This window comes from Arachis hypogaea, chromosome 1 (assembly GCF_003086295.3).
Source record: "Arachis hypogaea cultivar Tifrunner chromosome 1, arahy.Tifrunner.gnm2.J5K5, whole genome shotgun sequence".
Classification (NCBI taxonomy): Eukaryota; Viridiplantae; Streptophyta; class Magnoliopsida; order Fabales; family Fabaceae; genus Arachis; species Arachis hypogaea.
Window position 1 is genome coordinate 32,476,773 of NC_092036.1, and position 12,457 is coordinate 32,489,229.

Sequence of the window (12,457 nt, forward strand, 5' to 3'; positions counted from 1 at the left end):
TGTTGTTAGAAATGCAATTTAAGAATATAAATAGAATAATTATTACTATTTTTTAATATTTGTTAGATTATTCTGAAATTTTTTTTACATATTTTTAATTATAATTATTATTATTAGTAAATTCATTATTATTATTCTTGTTAGTTTTCGAATATAAAAAAGTAAACAGAATGATAAGGTCTTTTAGTAAAGAATGTAATTTTGTTTTTAATTTTTTTATTAATTTTTAGTATAATTATGTTTAAAGAACGTTAATCATTTTAAATTTTTTTTTTTAAATTAACTATAACTGTTATGATGAAGTTAAATGTTATTGTTATCGTGAGAAATTATTAGTACTGAATAATCAGTAGGATTATTTTTATTAAGGCACGTTAGATTTTTTACTATGAGAATATTTAAATTTTTTTAATTGTAATCATCATTATATTAGCAAGTTAATTATTAACATTGTTAGAATGTGAATAATGGCATATATACTGATTACTAATATTTTTTATTATTGAAGAAAAAATATTTAACAAATGAGTAACTAATATTAGATATTATTCTAGATGTTGTAATATTGTTGAGAATTTTGATTAGGAATATATGTATTAGTAATGATTTTTATTATTTGCAGTTATAAATAATTTTAAGGATTAATTAAATAATTTTAGAAGTTAGAATAATTAGTTATATAAGGATTCAGTAAAATGATTGATGATGGTAAGTTATTAATTGTTAATTATCTGACTAGTAATTTGTTATGTTTTTTTGTAAAAATTAATAATATTAACATGTAACCACCCAGTTCCTCCGGATCGGTAAAACGATAGGGTAGAAGAGCATTTAAGACTTACCAGTTTCTATCATGTATCTCAGATTGGGATAGTGCAGTGTCAGAAAGCATTGGTAAATGCTCTAATCGAACATTGGCACCCAGACACATATACGTTTCACCTTCCAATTGGTAAATGTGCCGTGACTCTTGAAGATGTGGCTCTAATTCTTGGTCTTCCCACAGATGGTCTTCCCGTCACAGGGATGACAATGAGTAGTTTTGAAGCCATGGAGGCGGAGTGTTTGCTTCAATTTGGCGTTGCATCGCGTAAAAAAGACTGTAGATCTAGCTGCATAAAACTGACCTGACTGCGGAATCTAAAAGAGAATTTAGAGTTAGACTGATGAAATCAGTATACAGAGGTCCGACAAAATACTGTCCCACATATATATCTAGTCCCCTATGAATCCATATCGAAACATAGCACACACATGTCCTCCATTTCCATAAAATTGAGCCATCTCTTACTATAATTAATTAAAAATCTTTTTGGTTCAAAATTTTTTCTTAAAATATGTGCCTTGCTACTTATACTCTTACACTATCATGTCTATATTCTCTTCTTTCCACTACTGCCTATTCTTTCTTTTTTTTGATGTAATTGCAATTCACACATATCATACGTCTCTAAAAAATATATATATATATATAATTTAAATAATTTATAAAATCACAAGGATATGTATTAATAAATTTGTAACAAAATTATGTAAAAGAAATTGAATTGGTAATAGTATTCAATTAATTATTTTTAATAAATTATTAAATTCTTTTACAAATTAAATAGATCAAGAAGATTCATATAAAAAATATAACTAAATTGCTTATTACTTGATTTTTATTTTTCTTGACCTACAAGAGCTTTTGACACCACAATGTTTTAGTAAAGTGGTTCTGAATTGTTTTTTTTTTAACCGTAATTCACAACATCAGGACCAAATCAACGTAAATTAAAAAAAATTATGATTTCGTAATATTATTACGGATAAATATACTAGTTTTATTATAAAAAATAAAGTATTATTTTTGTTCCCAACGTTTAGGGTAAGTCTCAAAATTGTCCCTAACGTTTTAATTGTCCTATTTAAGTTCCTAACGTTTCAAAATTGGTTCAATGTTATCCTGTCGTTAAGGATCCGTTAACAGAATTGACGGGGACAAAATTGAGACGATTTTAAAACTTTAGGGACTTAAATAGAACGAAAACGTTGGAGACAAAAACGATACATAGAAACAAATTTTAATTTTATCCTTCAATAATATCAATTTTTTACTGTATATAATATTCAATTATTTTTTAATCACATCTAAATAAATTACACTTAATCACACTATTTTTATTCTAAATAAATTTTTTATATTTTTGTATTAACTTATAACTTTAAGTGTAAAATTATAAAAAAATAAATTTATTTAGAATGAAAGTAATATGTATTTAGAATGAAAGTAATATGATTAAGTGTAATTTACTTAGATGTGATTAAAAAATAACTGATATTATTGAAGAATAAAACTAAAATTTATTTCTATGTATCGTTTTTGTCCCCAATTAAGTCTCTAACGTTTCAAAAGCGTCTCAATTTTATCTCGTCGTCAATTCTGCTAACGGATTCCTAACAGTAGGACAACATTGAGTCAATTTTAAAATATTAGGGATTTAAATAAGACGATTGAAATATTAAGGACAATTTTAAAACTTACCCAAACGTTATACTCTATTATAATTCACAATGTTCAAGAAGAATGAAACATCACTGTATCAGTAAAGAACAGTGGTATATGTGAAACGGTTCCTCCATTATATGGTTAAAAATAGCGTTACTTATCACAGACACTTACCCTGCATACTACGTAGTGGTGCACAAGAATGCTGCCATGTGTATGACGTATTCTCCACTTGACCAATTGGTCGAGTTTCAACACGAAATTATTAAGAAGCTACCGCTTCATTCAGTGTTGGTTTGTGCTGGTCAGCTGGACCCTATTGTACTGATTTCCAGCCATAGTCAAATTCCATTTATCATTGAATTAGAAAGTCCTTAGTCAATCCAATGGTTAAAAGTGAAGTGAGGACCATGATACATAATCCACCATATAATTGCCCCACCATTAAAATCTTCAACGAACAAGACAAAAAAAAATTTTAGATCGGGAATATAATAATATTTTAGTGCAAATTCCAGTCAATAGTCAACATTCAAGACAACCTAACCTAATTTTATTCATGTTACCTCTTCTATCAAACACATTAGCTCCAAGGTCATTCCATTGACATCTATGCATGAATGTATCCCCCAACCAATCTCAACAAATCACAATACTAATTGATTAAGACATTACTTAATTGATTAGTCCTCTAATTTTATATACTATATATAATAACTAAAAGTTAAAAACTCTGTGTTGACTCCTCTTGAAACTTGGAAGTCCTCAAACATGAATGGACTTTTAAGCCATGTAGATGTAGCACCATAGTCTTAGAAATGAAAATTGATTAGAACAAGACGGAATCATGAAGAATTGAAACGCTCTCTCCATCTTTCTTAAAACTTGAACAATCTACAATGTAGATGAGAAAATGAACAAGATTCCAATGAACCAAGTTCACGAAAAGTCGCAAAATAAATAATGATTAACACATAAATATATTTATAGCCTCACCCTCATTGCTAAGCTCTAATTTTGAAAAAACTTTACACTGAACCTGCACCATACATATACTCTATATGTTACCAATGGTTGAATTTCCTTGATCTACAACAAACTAGTAAAGTTCAAATTGCCAAGACCTATTCAAATTTATGTCTAACTGAAAAGTTTTCTTTCCAAGTTATTGTTCCTCCCAAAAGGACTAATAAGTTTCTTTCTTGGAAGCTTCTATTTACCTTTTCGGCCCAATTTCGATCGTGACGATTCGCCAACATTGCTTGAACTGCTTGTCATTTCTGAGATTTGCAATGCATGCTTCAGGCTCTCAACTATTTGATTCATGGTTGGTCTATCTTCAGGATTCTTCTTTAAGCAGCTGTCGGCCAACTTGGCTACCTTGCGAGCCGCAGGGAGGGAATATTGGTTCCTAAGACGGGGATCGATTATCATTGTGAACCTGTTGCTATCAGCAGGGTGTTGTTTAACCCAATCTAGTAGCTTTTGTTCCGGAGTAGGACGGTTTCTTTCTAGCGATCGCCTTCCAGTAATGATCTCGTACAGGACAACGCCAAAACTCCACATGTCACTCTGAACTTTGAGGTGACCTGTTTCAATGTACTCTGGAGCAGCATATCCCTGAGTACCAACTACCTGATAACAAAATAAGCAACATGGAGCTCAGGTTCATAAACTATTATTGTTTAAATAATTGTTAAGATCCATGAAGGATAAGAGAAAATGATAAAATAGTACTAAAATAGGAATACGAATCAGAAAAAGAAAATCATTACTTAGCTGAGATATTGTAACCATCTAACATTAAAAATATAACAAGATATTGTAGGTATTTTAACAACAATGATAAAAATCATAGCTTAAGGGATTGCAATGTGATAAAATCACTGAGCTAGCTTTAGGAATGGTGCAAAGTGATTGTATATTTGAAATTGAAAATGCTCTTCAATTGGGCAGCTATTCAATTGATGCAAGTTTGAATGAGAAAACATATCACTTGCAAAGTATAAACTTACTGCAGTAGAGACGTGAGTATGGTCACCTTGGGGACCTTCCCTAGCAAGACCGAAATCTGAAAGCTTTGGGTGGAAATTCTCATCTAATAGAACATTTGATGACTTGAAATCTCGGTATATCACCTTCAGAAAGAAAAAGAAGAAAAAAGATTATCAACCAAAATCAAAATTCAACCATATGATTCTGAACAAGAATGTAAATAATCATCAGCATCATCATTGTGAGCCTGCATTATCACACTCATCATAGACTAGAAAAGTTTGCATATCCTAGTGTGCACATTTCATTAGTTCTTCTATCATAATAGAAACAGAATGCTGTGCAAACATTCAAGTCTTGATGATATGACCAATGAAATAGAAAGCTTGATCAACTTTTTCTAGAGTTAGTATGAAAATTAGCCATGACATATCACGGTTCCCGCAAAATTACCCATTTTTTAGGTACATTGTCAAATGAATCAAGCATTTTGGGTGACAAAAATTCACTCTGTTTATTTTTGGTGGGGTCATTTTGGTACTTTACTCCCTTTTTCATTAACAATTTCAATTCCTTGAAAGTATAATTGTAGGTACCTGAATCTCTAGCCCCTCATGTAGATACGCTAATCCTTGAGCAGCACCAAGCATGATCTCCAATCTTGTTTTCCAAGTAAGAGGAGGTAAAGTTTTACTGAAGAGGTGATCTTCAAGGCTTCTGTTGGGCATGAACTCGTACACCAACAGCCGCTGGATCCCTCTTTCGCCATCCACAGAGCAGTATCCCAAAAGCTTAACAAGATTTGGGTGACTAACAATGCTTAGAAATTGAACTTCCGCAAGCCATTCTTTATGACCCTTTAGAAGGAAAGAAAACAACCATAAGAATCCTAGCATACTTCAATTTTTATGTAATACAGTCTAAAATAAATGATGATAATTCAATGTCAAATAAAATAAGTAATAACAATGCCAATGATGCAAAAATTTGTAAATGACACGAAGACAATAATGTATATGTAAATTGAAGCATTCTTATGCCCATTGAGCAAAACTATTTAGCACTGTTGGCCCTTAAAATGCTAGGAAATTATCTCACTGAGTTTCTAGAGATATCTATTTAACTTTTGTTCTTCTAGCACAACTTGAAAAAAGTTAACAAAACCTTCAGCATACCACAACAAGGCAACATTGTCGATGACTAATGTGGTGCATTTTGTCAATCTCAAGGACGTAATTGGTACAATTCGAATCTCATGGTAGATTTCAATGCAAGACGCCTGCTTTACTCTTATCCGAAAATATAAGTCATTAGACAAAAGCAAATGAATGAATGACTATGTATCTAGTAAGGATCAACAAACAATAGCACTTTCAATTGCAAGGAAAGAGTTACCAAATCATAGGAGCAAGGGAAGTCATATTTGCAAATAGTACCTGGAAGCCACGTGGGTTAAGCTTCTTGATGGCAACAACAATCGGTTCACCTTTTCCATCTGGAGGACTAATGGAACCTCTATACACACTCCCAAACCCTCCTTCGCCAATCTTGAGCATCTTGTTGAAACCGCTTGTAGCATCTTTCAGCTCCTGCCACGTGAAAACCCTGAAATTGCTCTCTTTCTCTTTCTCCTTGTACAATTCCTTCACGCTTCTCGGCGATTGTATGGAGCCGGTGGAGTTCGTGGCGCGGTTCAAAGCCGGATCCTTCTTCTTCGCCCCTCCTCGATTCTGCTGCTCCAGCTCCGGTGCCGACCTGCACTTCTCCTTGCGCTTCTCCTTGAAGAACAAACAGTTCATCTTTCTAAATCATCCAAGTACAGAAGATGAATTTTGAATTGAATTTATGTACAGAATGAAGACGATGGATGATATATGTATAGGAGCTGGTTTAGGAAGAAAATAAGAAGGGAAAGTGTGAGACAGTTTCTGTTTAATCGATCTTCCGTGAAGTTAAAGAAAATGATGAATGGGAAGTTGGAACGGAGAATAATTAATAAGAAGTTGTTGAAGATAGATCAGTAATGAAATACTTTGGGTTAAGAAGAGAAAACAAAACAAGAGTTACTGAAAGAGACAGAAGTGAGACCCGGTTTAACTTAGGCATTTACTAAGACGACCTTTCAAACTTGGAACACTTGAAAGTTCTCATACGTTTCCGTTTCTTTACTGTCTGCATGCGAATCAAATCTATCATTATTCCTTCGATTTTTAAAAAATGAAAAAATAAAAACAAGGTTCCATTACGGGGTCAGATTGTCATTTTCTACATGTTATTGTTGAATTGCCTAAACTTTTTAAGAATTTAACTGCCAAAGTACATTTGATAAAAATAAACAATTTTTAGGATAAAATTAAAGTAAATTAAAATTTAAGAATATTATGTTAAACCATTAACATTTTTATTAGTTTTTTAGTTAATTAAAATATTTAGAATATAAAGTTGTTATTAAATTTTATTTATTATTAGTTATTTAGAGGATTAAATTATTTGTACGGTAATATTAACATGTAAAGGATATTAAATAATTAGTTATTATATAAAAGTAATTATATAATATAATATTTTTTCCCAACATAGAAGGTTGGGCTAACTCCGCCTATGTTACACTTGCGGTACATAGTCGGTCCCAAACCCGGATAAAGGAGGAGGGTTGTGTTAGGTCTTCGGCAACCAACGTAAAAATATAGCCGAACCCCCCATGACATGAATCAAAGACATTATTGCGCTAAAGCTAGGTCGTTGCCCGGAAGCAACGCGCCGTATGGCTCGAGTACGGTGTCAAAGCAAGAGCCGCTTCATCGGTGCCCGGATGTAGTGTTAAATGAGCAAGGGTTCTCGCGTTTTCGTGAACGGACGAGGGTAAATAAGCTAGTTCACGAAGGAAAAGGTAAAGGTCGAAGCGACAAAAGGTTGAGATTTGGGACATGGAACATAGGCACTCTAACAGGAAAGTCCATGGAGGTGGTGGACACCATGACAAGGAGGAAGATTAACATTATGTGCCTACAAGAAACGAAATAGGTTGGTGCAAAGGCTAGGGAGTTGGATTCTTCTGGTTTCAAACTTTGGTATACAGGAAAGGTGAAGAATAGGAATGGAGTTGGAATAATTGTGGATAAGCAGTGGAAGAAGGACGTAGTTGATGTCAAGAGGGTGGGAGATCGGATCATCTCTATCAAACTTGTGGTGGAGGGAGGTGCTTTCCATGTGATTAGCGCCTATGCACCGCAAGTGGGTTCGGACGAACAACACAAGATAAGGTTTTGGGAGGATCTAGAGAGTTTGGTTCAAGGCATACCTTTGGGAGATAAGATTTTCTTAGGAGGAGATTTAAATGGCCATGTTGGGAGAGAAGTGACTGGGTATGGGAGTATTCACGGAGGCCATGGTTTCGGGGTGATCAATGCCGAGGGTAAAACTATTTTGGACTTTTCCTCAACTTTTGATCTTCTCATCGCAAATACATGTTTTAAAAAGAGAGACGAACATCTTATAACCTATAAGAGTGGCATGACAAGCTCTCAAATCGACTTCTTCTTGTTGAGGAGAGTCGACCGGAAATTTTGCATTAACTGTAAAATTATCCCGGGAGAGAGTTTGACAACACAACATAGGGTGCTCGTCATGGATTTTCGCGTTGAGCAAAAGTTTAGGAAAAGACATCATACGAAGAACCCAAGGACGAGGTGGTGGCGGATGAAAAGTGAGGAACAAAGAAGCTTCCTAAGACGGGTAGGAGAAGAGGCAAAGTGGGATGTGAATGGAAGCGCGGAAGAGATGTGGAGGGAGATGGCAGAAGTTATTAGAAGAACAGCAAAAGAAAGTTTTGGTGAATCTAAAGGAATAGGACCAAGAGACAAGGAGTCCTGGTGGTGGAATGCGAGTATACAAGAAAAAATAAAGATAAAAAGGGAATGCTTTAAAGAGTGGTCTTTATGCCGCAATGCAGATAACTGGGAAAAATATAAGGCGGCTAGGAAAGAGACAAAAGTGGCTGTAAGTGAAGCAAGAACAAGAGCATATGAGGGCCTCTACCAGTCTTTGGGCACGAAAGAAGGAGAAAAAGGTATATATAGAATTGCAAAGAGCCGGGAAAGAAGAACGAGAGATTTGGATCAGGTTAAGTGCATAAAGGATAAGGATGGAGAGGTGTTGGCTCAAGAGGAGAAGATTAATGAAAGGTGGAAGAGCTACTTCTACGAGTTATTTAATGAGGGACAGAAGACTCGTCCGAGCCTTGGTCGATTATGCACAAGGGAAGAAGATCAAAACTTTGACTACTATCGAAGGATTCGAGACTTCGAGGTAAAAGAGGCTCTAAAGCAGATGAAAAATGGCAGGGCAGTAGGACCTGATAATATCCCGATTGAGGTTTGGAAGGGTCTTGGAGGAAAAGGCATCAACTGGTTAACCAAGCTTTTTAATGAGATTTTAAGGTCAAAGAAGATGCCTGATGAGTGGAGAAAGAGCACCTTGGTACCTATCTACAAGAATAAGGGGGATATACAAAGTTGCGGAAATTATAGAGGGATTAAGCTTATGAGTCATACTATGAAGTTATGGGAAAGGGTGATAGAACGGAGGTTGAGAAAAGAGACACAAGTAACAGAGAACCAATTTGGATTTATGCCAAGCAGATCTACCACTGAAGCGATATACCTATTAAGAAGGATGATGGAGAGGTATCGTAGTAATAAAAGGGATCTACACATGGTGTTTATTGATTTGGAAAAAGCGTATGATAGGGTACCAAGGGAGGTCTTATGGAAGGTTTTAGAAAAGAGGAGAGTAAGGATCGCATATATTCGGGCAATTAAAGACATGTATGATGGGGCCACAACTAGTGTGAAGACTCAAGGTGGTGTGATAGAGGAATTCCCTATTGGTATAGGATTACACCAGGGATCATCCTTAAGTCCATACCTTTTCACATTAGTCTTGGAAGTACTCACAGAGCACATCCAAGAGCCTGTGCCATGGTGCATGCTTTTTGCCGATGATATCGTCCTTATGGGAGAGTCAAGGGAAGACCTAAATAAGAAGTTGGAGTTATGGAGAGAAGCTCTAGAAGTGTATGGTCTGCGCATAAGCCGTAGCAAGACGGAATATATGGAATGTAAGTTCAGTTTGAGAAGGGAAAACTCCAATATAGAGGTGAAAATTGGAGAGAACATACTACGAAAAGTTAAAAGTTTTAAGTATCTTGGGTGCATCATACAGGATAATGGAGAGATTGAACATGATGTAAATCATAGGATCCAAGCAGGTTGGTCAAAATGGCGGAGTGCATCTGGTTTTATATGCGACAAAAAAGTGCCTTTAAAACTTAAAGGTAAATTCTATCGCACCGCTATAAGACCGGCTATGCTGTATGGTACGGAGTGTTGGGCGGCTAAAGGGGAGCACGAACATAAGCTGAGTGTGGCAGAGATGAAGATGTTGAGATGGATGAGTGGTCATACGCGATTGGATAAAATAAGGAATGAAGATATAAGGGAGAGAGTTGGAGTAGCACCCATTGTGGAAAAGATGGTTGAATCGCGTCTCAGGTGGTTTGGACATGTGAGAAGAAGACCGATAGAACATCCAGTCAGGAGGGTGGATGAGATGGAAGATGGACAAAGAGCGAAAGGCAGAGGAAGACCTAAGAAGACCATCCATGAGGTAGTCAAACGAGATCTACATGTAAACGGTCTCTATGTAGACATGATACATGACAGAGCACAATGACGTCGTTTGATTCATGTAGCCGACCCCACTTAGTGGGACAAGGCTTTGTTGTTGTTGTTGTTGTTATTTGTTGTAGAAGGTTGGGCTTTTATTATAATTTTATTAAAAGAAATATTTTTATATATGTCATAACCTAGTTATTTATGATTCTAAAAAATATATTTTTATAATTATATCTATATATAATAATTTTTTACTTTTACCTTTAGTTCTGATTTTACTTTTATTTCTATTTTTTTTTAAAAGTATTTTACTCCAACGTTACAACTAAACAAGTTTAGTTAATCAGTATATAACTATATATTAATGTTGGGTCGTTATGGAGAGTTCTCGCTTACTAGAAAAATTTCGAAGGAAAATCAAATGAAAAAATATAAAATGAGTAAGTTTTAAGTTGGATGTAGTATTTTTTTATTTTATGTTCTCTCACTTGATTTTTTCATAAAATTTTTTTGGTGGTGGTGGAGAGGTTCTCATGGCGACTCAATAAGTAGTATCAGAGCTGATGATTAATCGGTTTGGTTTAAGGAGTATTCAAGGTGACACATCGAAAGTCTTTTCGAAGTGGTTCGAGTGACGTGTTTCATAATGTAGTACGACAGTGTATAGATGAATATTCATATGTGGTGGATGAAATTATTAATGTTACAAGTGTAAAAAATAGTAAAATTAATCCCAAATTAAAAAAAATAAAAAATTTGTTCATTTATTATCTTAAAGTATTCAATTAGATATAATGTCTTCTTATTTTATATTCTTTCTCTTAGTTTATTTTGGAAATCTATCCTATGATAAAGAGCTCCAACGGCGATCCAACAGTCACTTGCCTCCTTCCGAAAGAGTTTTTAATTCTTTTGTAATTTAAAACATCTAATGTGTGAGCAAAATTTACCTCGCTATAACAGATAGTATCAATCCGTTTTCATATTGAGCTAATTATCTCATTGGATACGAGGACACGTTTGTTTCATTTTCAAGATGTAATAACAATTTTTATTTGGTACGTACAAGACAAAACGAAAAGTGACATTTTCTCAATATGATGATGATTTATGGACCGAACCTTAAACCACAGAACGCTACAGGTTTTTCATGTTTCCACGATAAAAGACACAGTCGGTTGAAAACGTACACCAGCTAGCCAGTATAACAAGTAGCAAATGCAAATGGTGGCAAAAGAGCACACAGCCACACACACATATTATTATTATTATTATTATTATTATTATTATTATTATTATTATTATTATTATTATTATTATTATTATTATTATTATTATTATTATTATTATTATGTGCATTTAAATATTAGCAAGAGATTACGGAAGTCATATATGCGTGTGCCCTGGGGTCTAATTGTCTAAATTGGATCCAAATTAAATTAGCATTTAATTTATCCGTACGAATGTTACATTTCCTTCTATTAAAGTTGCATTCACACTTGTGATGTATCTAATTTTGTAATTCTCTTTCACTCCAAAACAACAAGATATAGAGCATAAAATTCTACTCTAAAATCCAACCAAACATTTCATCAAACACTTGAAAGACACAAAAGGAAAGCATAGTAAATCAACAATAAGAATGGAATCTAACAACAATTATTGAAAGGAATTAACAACAACAATAAGAAAGAACAAAATTATTATGAATTACCTCTAATTGAATTGAAAGAAAAGAGAAAGAACAAAAGTAGATCTACAATAAAATACAAGAACAACATAAAGGAAATTACAACAAAAGAATGGAAGAAGAATGAATGTAACTACAAAGAATTGAGAGAGAGAAGTGGAAGAAGGAGTGAATGAAAACCTAGATCTAAGAACTAATCCTAATCCTAGAGAGAAGTGAGAGCTTCTCTCTCTAAAACTAACTCTAAACTAATCTTAATGAGTGTGAATGATTAAAAGTCCATTTGCTCTTTAATCCTTGGCTTTAAATAGTATTTCGGTGCCAAAGTTGGTTGGAATTGGGTCTCACAACCCTTCTGAATTCGCTGGCCACGTTTTTCATTAAAAAAAAAATCATATTTCAGCATTGACGCGTACGTGCACAGCACGCGTACGCGTCCATGGGGTATTTCGCAAGGTGCGCGCAAGTGCCTGGTGCGCGTGTGCGTCCATGGACGAGTTCAATTCTTTGGCCTTTCATGATTTCCCCACTTTGCATGCTTTTCTCTTCACTCCTTTGATCCATTCCTAGCATTTTCAATCTGAAATCACTAACAAATATATCACGGCA

At 34.3% G+C, this 12,457-nt stretch overlaps 1 protein-coding gene across 1 annotated transcript; it reads right to left on the bottom strand.

Annotated features, from left to right (window-relative positions):
• Window positions 1–3,336: 3,336 nt before the first annotated feature.
• Window positions 3,337–6,599, bottom strand: LOC112801533 (probable serine/threonine-protein kinase PBL19). The gene is made up of 4 exons (XM_025844325.3): window positions 5,920–6,599; window positions 5,080–5,340; window positions 4,504–4,626; window positions 3,337–4,123 (listed from the first exon to the last, which is right to left on the bottom strand). The coding sequence occupies exons 1-4, from the start codon at window positions 6,280–6,282 to the stop codon at window positions 3,701–3,703; spliced, it is 1,170 nt and encodes a 389-aa protein (XP_025700110.1). The 5' UTR covers window positions 6,283–6,599; the 3' UTR covers window positions 3,337–3,700.
• Between the last annotated feature and the right edge of the window lie 5,858 nt (window positions 6,600–12,457).

Coding starts and splice junctions, on each gene's coding strand:
- LOC112801533 (XM_025844325.3), bottom strand. CDS start 6,282: ATGAACTGTTTGTTCTTCAAGGAGAAGCGCAAGGAGAAGTGCAGGTCG. Junction 5,341..5,919: donor TTAACCCACGTGGCTTCCAG/GTACTATTTGCA, acceptor TTCCTTCTAAAG/GGTCATAAAGAATGGCTTGC. Junction 4,124..4,503: donor ATACTCACGTCTCTACTGCA/GTAAGTTTATAC, acceptor TTTTGTTATCAG/GTAGTTGGTACTCAGGGATA.